General features: G+C 36.9%; 2 protein-coding genes across 2 annotated transcripts; both read left to right on the forward strand.

The window, feature by feature from the left end:
* Positions 1–1,861: 1,861 nt before the first annotated feature.
* LOC142525944 (uncharacterized) lies at positions 1,862–2,505 on the forward strand. Its single transcript, XM_075630225.1, has 2 exons — positions 1,862–2,131; positions 2,317–2,505. The coding sequence occupies exons 1-2, from the start codon at positions 1,862–1,864 to the stop codon at positions 2,503–2,505; spliced, it is 459 nt and encodes a 152-aa protein (XP_075486340.1).
* Positions 2,506–2,630: 125 nt separating this feature from the next.
* On the forward strand, positions 2,631–3,125 carry LOC142525945 (uncharacterized). The gene has a single exon (XM_075630226.1). It carries the CDS (start codon positions 2,631–2,633, stop codon positions 3,123–3,125), a length of 495 nt encoding a protein of 164 aa, XP_075486341.1.
* Positions 3,126–9,124: the final 5,999 nt, after the last annotated feature.

Consider the following 9,124-nt stretch of genomic DNA (forward strand, 5'->3'; position numbering starts at 1 on the left):
TTAGGCCATCGGATTGCTGACTTCCAGAGAACAAGGAGAAAGGGATTAAACCAAACGCATAAAATCACAAGCCGAAGGAGAACAAGCCCAATGCCAAGATCTTCGCCTAAACGCAAGAGGAAGCAGATAATGCAAATGACGTGGTAGCAGGTACTATTCTGATCAATAAAGTGCATGATTATGTGTTGTTTGATTGTGGTGCTACCCATTCGTTTGTATCCAAAAGATTTGCTAAGAAACTGAAACTAGAAGGAGAAACTCTTAGTGAACCATTAAGAGTAGCAATGCGTGCTATCAAAACAATTGAAATATATAAAGTACATCGAAATTGCAAATTTTTATAGGTAATCAAATCTTCAAGGCAGAACTGATTCAACTAAATATGACCGAGTTCGACGCAATCCTAGGAATGGATTGGTTGGCTAAGAATCATGCCTTGGTGGATTGCCAGAAAAAGAATGTCAAACTGCAGACTCCAAACCATGAGGAGATCATATACCATGGTAGATCTAAAGAGCAATTTCTCTTCTATCAGCATCACAAACTTGGAAAGCCATGAAAAGTGGTGAAGAAATTTACATAGCAATGATTAGCGAGGTAAATGACGAAGTTACTCTGAAGATACAAGAAATTTTAGTTACTCAGGAATTTCCGGACGTCTTCCCTGAAGAATTGCCTGGCACGATTCCTGACCGTGAAGTGGAGTCTGAGATCAACTTGATTCCTGGGGATGCACCGATCTCAAAAGCACCATACAGAATGTCCCCAGCAGAATTAAAGGAACTCAAGGACCAACTCCAAGAGTTGTTGTACAAAAAGCAGATTAGACACAGTGCATCTCCGTGGGGAGCCCCTGTACTATTTGTGAAAAAGAACGACGAGAGTATAGATTATGTATCGACTATAGAAAGTTGAATAAGATTAGAATTAAGAATAAATACCCTCTCTCGAGGATAGATGACCTTTTCAATCAATTTAAAGAAGCCAAGGTCTTTTCAAAACTCGATCTGAGGTCAGGATACCATCAACTGAATGTCAAAGCAAAATATATTCCTAAAACATCCTTCAGGACGAGATACGGCCATTACGAGTTTACGTTAATGCCCTGACCAATGCTCAAGAAGCATTCATAGACCTCATGAATAGAGTATTCAAACCATACATCGATAGGTTCGTGGTTGTATTCATAGACAACATCCTTGTGTACTCACAAAGTAATAAAGATCACGAGGAACATCTTCACCTCACTGTAGAGACACTCAGAGAAAAAGAAATGTATTCCAAATTTAAGAAATGTGAATTTTGGCTAACAAGTGTCGCCTTCTTGGGACACATATTCTCTGAATTAGGTGTTTCAGTGGACCCCAAGAAAGTAGAGGCAATTGTGGGCTGGCCTCAACCAAAATCAGTAATTGAGATTCGAAGCTTTCTGGGTTTAGTTGGATATTATAGGAAATCCTTTGAAGGATTTTCTTCAATAGCCATACCCCTAATCAAACTCACATGGAAAAACTCTAGATTCATTTGGAACGAAGAATGCAAGAAGAGTTTTCAAATTTTTAAAAGAAAACTTGCATCTACACCAGTGCTAGTACTTCCCGAAGATGGCAAGAGCTTCACCATATATAGTGATGCATCAAAGGGAGGATTAGGATGTGTACTTATGCAAGAAGGTCAGGTAATTGCTTATGCATCAAGGCAATTAAAACCTTATGAGCAAAATTACCCAACTCGTGATCTTTAGTTACCAGCAATCGTATTTGCACTAAAAATGTGGAGACATTATCTATATGGTGCCAAATGCGAGATATTCACCGATCATCAAAGCCTCAAATAATTATTAACTCAAAAGGAATTAAACATGAGGGAGAGACGATGGATTGAACTCCTGAAGGATTATGATCTAATACTCAACTACCATCAGAGTAAAGCCAACAAGGTAGCAAATGCCTTGAGCCGAAGAGACGTAGGAAAAGTAAATTTATCGGCTCTTTCATCTCAAACATTCCTTCAAGAAACCATCAAGTTGAAGCAAAATGACGATCCTTACATAGCAAAAATTAAGGAGCAAATTCAGGAAGGAAAATTTCAAGAATTCCAAACTGATGAGAAAGGCATCCTATGGATGAAAGTACGTTTGTGTGTACCAGACCTCGATGAGATAAGACGAGAAGTAATGTATGAGGCACACAAGCCAAAATTCTCAATTCACCCTGGAGCACCAAAATGTATTGAGACTTGAAATAGAATTACTGGTATAATGGAATGAAGAAGGATGTATCTGAATTTGTCGCTAAATGCCAAATTTGTCAACAGGTAAAAGCCGAACATCAACGACCCGAAGGACTCCTACAACCGCTAGAGATCGCAACATGGAAGTGGGAGCACATTTCCATGGACTTTGTGGTAGGATTACCAAAGTCAAGACAAAATGATGATGGGATCTGGGTTATCATCGATCGACTGACCAAATCGGCACACTTTTTACCGGTGCGAATGAACTAAAACCTAGATAAATTAGCCACCTTGTACATGGAAAACATAGTAAGATTACACGAGTTTCAGCAAGTATACTATCTGATAACGATCCAAGGTTTGTGTCCTGATTCTGGAAAAGTTTCCAAGAAGCAATGGGAACCAAAGTCACCCTCGGCACGGCCTATCACCCGCAAACAGATGGCCAAACCGAAAGAACAATTCAAACCTTAAAGGACATGTTAATGGCGTGTGCTCTAGATTTCAAGGGAAATTGGATTGAGCATCTACCTCTAATAGAGTTCGCATACAATAACAACTACCATAGTAGCATAGAGATGACCCCTAATCAAGCCAACACCCAGCCTGAACTAGTACAGATCACGGTTGAGAAGGTAGCTATCATTAGGGAGAAACTCAAAGCGGCTAAGGACCGACAAAAAAGCTGGGTTGACTTGAGGAGAAGGCCGTTGGAGTTTGAAGTCAGAGAGAAGACCTATGTCAAGGTTTCATCTATGAAGGGAGTCGTCCGCTTCAGCAATTTGGGAAAATTGAACCCAAGATACGTCAGGACCCTTAGAAATTCTGGAAAGAATCGGAATCCTAGCTTATTGGCTAGCCTTACCGCCAGACATGTCAAGAATCCATAACGTCTTCCACGTTTTGTAACTAAGAAGATACATTCCCGACTCGAGTCATATTCTTGAGGTTGCACCACTGCTACTCGACAGCAACCTGAAAGAAGAATTGAAATATGAAGAAGTCCATCTCCGTATAGTGGACACCAAAGAACAAGTGCTACGTCACCGCACTATCCGTACGTGAAAATACAATGGTCAAACCATACTGAACGGGAATTAACACGGGAGCTAGAATAGAAGATGCGCACACTTTATCCCTATTTTTTCAAAGACCAAGCTAATTCAAGTTTCGAGGACGAAACTTTAAACAAGGAGGGAATGATGTGAAGACCCAAAATTTTGCATTACAAAGAGATAAAGTACCAAGTTGATTTTATTTTTGAATTGAAGAATAATTATGTCATAGAGGATAATAAAATTACATGCAACATTTGGCATGGAGGGGGAAGGCCTAAAGTCACATTGATGACATTTTATTCCATAAGCCATGCAACTTTTGGCATGGAGAGGGAAGACCTAAAGACACATTGGTGATTACATGCCATAAATCATGCAACATTTGGCATATTTGTGCTATAAGTAGTGGCAAAAGAATGAGTGAAATCACACCAAAAACAACATCAAACATTTTCTCCAAAAGTTACAATTTTCGAGTACCAAAAATTCTGCCCAATTTCAGAAAGTTTTACTCATTGTTTTACATTTCCAAATCCAATCTCCACCGTTCAAAATATACCTACACGTGTTTGAGCAACATATCCAAAATGCAGACGATCCAACAGTTTAATTAGGCACAAATGTTTTTTCAAAGTGACTGGTTTTTCAGTGTCAAACTCCAACTTGTTCATTCCAATCTTTTTGAACAATCTTTCAGGTAAGTGGGTTTATATGTTTTAAAGATTATGTATGTTTTAAAATTCGATCGTCTACGGCATGATGTGAGTGTGGATTTCAAAAATCACTAAGTTACATCAAATCGATTCATTCCGTCTGTTTGTTCGTTTATGCTTCTCTGTTTCGTTCTATGTTGATGTCATTCTGTTCAAACAAATTCGTCTCCGAATGATAAGCTATTTGTTTGAATCTGATAATGGTGCATCGAGAAAGCCTGTGAGGGAAAAGGCCCTAAAAGTAGCATGTCTATGGGAGAAGACCCCAGAGGTAGCCCGAACGAGGGAAAAAGCCCAAGATGGAGCCCATTTACAGGAGAAGGTTCTAGAGGGAGCCCAAGATCAGGGATAGCCCAGTATCATTATAATGTGTTTGTCTGATAAGTTTTATTCTGAAATGTTCTGATTCGAAGTTCTGATTTTCTCTAAGTCTGATTTCTGTTCATCCAACTCTGAAGCTCTGATTTGTTCAATGATTAACTTATGTTCATCAAACTCTGATATAAAATGCTATGTAAAAGAAGAAGGTCTTAAAAGTATTATGTGTCAAATATTTTCTGGTATTCGATCTGCCTACTTGCTGAGTGTTTCCCAAAACGCTCACCCCCTTACGTCCATCTCCATATGAGAATGAATAACATGTAGAACAAAAGGAACAGGGACAGTTCTGGGGTTGGTAAAGAATTAGGATAAAGGAATTTAAGTTATGGATGTTCAAGCCCGTTAGTTTTCCTTTTTCTTTCTTAGTAATGTTTGTACTTTTCGCTTCCGCAACCTCTGTATTTTTCCTTTCATGTAAAGACAATGGAAATTTATGAAAGAAACTGGTATTTGGCTATTTTCTACGAAGCTTATTGTAATTTGATTAACAATGTCGGATGTCACTGACGTCTCGATCTCGAGGTGTGACAACTAGCATATGTTATATTGTGTTCCGTGTTTCATGCTAAAGGCATAGAGATGTCCAGTCATACATATGGGTAATCATACCATGATTGTACCGAACAACCTTCCCTCAGACTTTCCAAGTGGTTATTTTTCATCGAGAGGAAAAGTCAGTGGTTGTGATTGTACACCATTAGTACTTACGACCCGGGACAGCACTGAGTCTCTACATACTAGAATTGTGCTTTGACTCGTTTACTGACTCCGTTAGGGTCACAAGGTGGCGAGGTTGGGTGCAATCGTGAGGTGTGTAGGAGCCAGTGCATTGTAGTTTAGAATCCATCGCCCATCTATGGTTGTGGATGTCCTATGTGATATAACGAAATTATAGTGCATGTAATATCTGATCAGAGTGTGACATGTATATTAGAGAAAGAGTTCTCTAGTTGTGTGTGCGATGACACTATAATATTTCATGATTGTATCACATAGCTATCATATCTAATGTGCAACCGTCGATGAACCAATGGTTGCAGATTCGATCGGGATATATAAAATGAAGAGACCGTATTGTACGTTAATCATAACCGACTGATTCTTGCAGGCAATATCAGTGATACCTAAGGAATCATCGGGCGATGCTAGTAGATGACGCTCTGACCATGATTCGATGGGTTTAATCAGAAAATGATTTCTAACATTCTCATGATCAAATGTTGGTGCATGGAATGGGGCAAATTAGGGTAAGCTCGAATATAGAAACATGTCTTGAATCATAAAGAGTTGTGAACTCACGGTTAGCTGTATCCCTGAACCATTGAAGGTCACACAAACACTGAATCGTTCGTTCCTGTTTATATAATAAATTCAAGAAATTGATTTATGAGATAGTAAATTCAAGGAGTTGAATTTATGATAATTAAGAGTTGATAAAATAAAATCAAGGAGTTAAAATTATATAAAATTATGAGATATGAATTCAAAGAGTTGAATTTTTAATAATTAAAATTTAAAGAGATTAAATTCAAGGAGTTGAATTTATAAATTTTGAGAATTTTAAATTATTAAAATTAAAGGTTGAGTTTATTAAAGATTTAATGAAAATAAAGAATGCATAATGGACCTGTAAGAGTACAAATCCAACATGTTAAATAATTAAAGTTTTAATGGACTTTGATTAATTAAACTAGTTGGACTAGTATAAATAATTAATCAAGTCCTTTAATGTTAATTAAGGATCATAAATCCATAATTATGGAAATTAGGTTAAGGCTCATGTTTTAAGATAATAAGGCCATAACCCTAGCCTCCACTAGCCTCCATTCTCTTCATGGCAATTTTTGAAAATTACACTCATTTTCTCTCCAATTTTTCGGCCTCCAAAAAAAAATTGATTTGAGCCGCCTCTAGATTTTTAATCTCTAACGAAAGACATTTATAAATTTCTAGTGCAATTTAGAAAAGGAACAATCAATCAAATATTGGACTTGATAGGAGGATTGAAGAAAAGAGTTTTTAAAGAAAGTTCGTAGAAAAATACAACAAGAGCTACATCCACTAATACCGAAATAGTTGTTGCCAAGTGAAAATTCACTAAAAGTAAATTTATAAACTCCCTACATATGTTCTTATTTATTAAAACTATACGAGTGCCCAAATAATATTTTGAAAGTCAAAATTAAAATTTTAAAAACTTCTGTTATTTTTGGATACGAGAAAACCTATTACCCAACAGAGTCACTAGTCTTAATCTTCTTATCTGATGGTCATGCACTGTTGTTGGTTCGGATGCACACAAAGAGTGTATGATTGTGGGGAAAATCCGGACAGATTTCGCATTGAATAGGTAATAGGTTTTTATTTTTAAAGCCATAAAGGTCAATAAAATTTTAAAAACTCAATCCAGATCTGTTGGAACTTTTCAAGTTCGCAATCTTGATTTTGATGTTAATAAAACTTGTTATTTTGTGTTACTAATAATCTACCTTAGTGTGTAGAAGCTAGGATCAGTCACGAGCTTTTTACATCGCAAACTGAAGACTCAACTGATTACACAAACTGAATTAGTCTAACTGTTACGACAATTGAGCAGTTTAGCTGATTGTCCAGTTGATAGGTGGTTCAGCAGGAGAACCTCAGAAGCCTGGCCAACCGAAGGAGTGTTCAACTGATGAATAAACCTAGCTGATCAGTTCAACTGAACAAGAGTGAAATCATTTCAACTGACGAGTCAACTAATTTCACCAGCCCAACTGAAGATCAGTTCAGCTGACCAATTCGGAGCATCAGTTAGAATCTTTCAGTTGTAGATGAAGACAAACTCATTCAGTGGATTCCAGCTGTACGTGAAGGTACAAAGCCATTGTCTAGTCAAAGGACAATAATGGACTTTGCATCAGAGCATTAAAGACAAAACGTTTCAGAAGGGCAGTCGGAATGTCAAGACACAAAGTCCAAGAAACAAATTCAAGATGCAACAGATACAATAAATGAGTTTCACTGTACATTCAGTTTTCCCGCCTATATAAAGAGAAGATCAGTGAAGAATCAACAACAAGAAAATATCAAAAGAAGAACGATATACAGAAAAAGAGCTTCAACGCAAACAAGAGAGAAAAGAAAGGGCACGTACATTGCACATCAGCTTTCAGAAGCAATCAGCCCAGAGGGACACTTTAACGTGTTGTCTGCTTAGTTTAGAAGCTTATTTCCCTCAGTGTGTGAGAACATCTTTGTTCAATTCTCACACACAAACACTCTCATCCACTCAGATACAGTCTTGCACAAAGACGTTAAACTTGTGTATGTAGTCTTTGACACATAGACGTTAAAGAAGTGTTGGCTGGAAGGTGCTGCCTTCAGTCGTAGCTAGAAGTTCAGTTTAGGCAGTAGTGTAAGTCCTAGCTTTGTACAAAGTGTTGTATAAATCAAAGTCTTCTAGTGAATCCTACCCGAGGCGGTAGAAGGGGTGACGTAGGAGCAGTTGAAGTCTCCGAATATCCATAAACATATCTTGTGTATTTAACTGATTAACTAATGTATTCAAATTGTTTGGATCAGTTAGAGAATAGTCAGTTCAGTTTTCACCATAACTGAACTGATAAATGCAAAAAATAATCTACCTTTTTTGGTTATTGAGATAAATTGTTTTCTAATATAACAGTCTTCCTCACGAAGAATTACTTCGAGTTTCTTCCGCTTGGTTTTAAACAAAACTCGATTTAATTTATCGGTATTAACTTTCTTAGAACACGAGCTGTTGCAGCTCATTGGAGAATATAGTGTTTGAAATGCCTTCAAAGCCACTAGCACACTCGTTCCTCCAATCGATATCAGATCAGATTGTTGTAAGAAGAACATTTGAAGAAAACTGTGTTTTTAAAAATTTACTACTTTAAAATTGTGTTAAAAGCTATTTAAAAGTATTTCATACTATTTTCAAAACAATTTGAAAATATTTATATGTCGCTCTTTAGCAAAGAGTTGAGAGGATTGATTCCGCAACTAACGTTGTAGCCACTTCTCTATTTCTTAGCTTGGGGTTTTAATCAGCCTGCAGGGGACTGAGAATCATCTACAAAGATACACAGCTAAATTGCTCGTTGAACAATTTTCAGTTGCAAGCCTACAAGGTTAGCTGTTCTTCAGACGAAACTCATCCATGCTGGGACGTTGGTTGATTAAATCACCAGCTGTATTCCAGTTGAGCCTAGTCAGAGTCTGCTCGACCAGTTAGTCTACAAAGAAGTCAAGTTCAAGCAGTTTAACTCGTTTCTCTAGCAAATTGAACTCACAACCGATGCAGCATTTCAAGCAGTCAAGCAACCAGTTGATGGTATATCCAGTTTTGTCGCTTAAACCAACTGATATATGATGTTGTTTAAAATATGCTACTGTTGTAGCAATTTTCTTATTCAGCTGATGTATGTACTCAAATGTAAATACAAGGAAATTTATTTAAATAAACATCATGTTTGTTCACTTGTATTTCATTGTGACTGAATGGATATTTCCAGATTTCTTGTCTACATTGCTTGAATGATTAAATAAGTATTTTTCAAATATGGGTTTTTATTCAGTCTATGAAGGGGATTTTTTCTTTTATCCTCAAATTGAAATGTAAAATCATTTTTAATCAGTGTTTAAAATTCAGTTGTTAAGAAGAATTTCTTTCTATTCGACAACTGAAAAATGCTTTTTTTAATTTTTTTTAAATTCAGTTTTGGAGGGGGA

This window comes from Primulina tabacum, chromosome 15 (genome assembly GCF_025594145.1).
Source record: "Primulina tabacum isolate GXHZ01 chromosome 15, ASM2559414v2, whole genome shotgun sequence".
NCBI classification, from domain to species: Eukaryota; Viridiplantae; Streptophyta; class Magnoliopsida; order Lamiales; family Gesneriaceae; genus Primulina; species Primulina tabacum.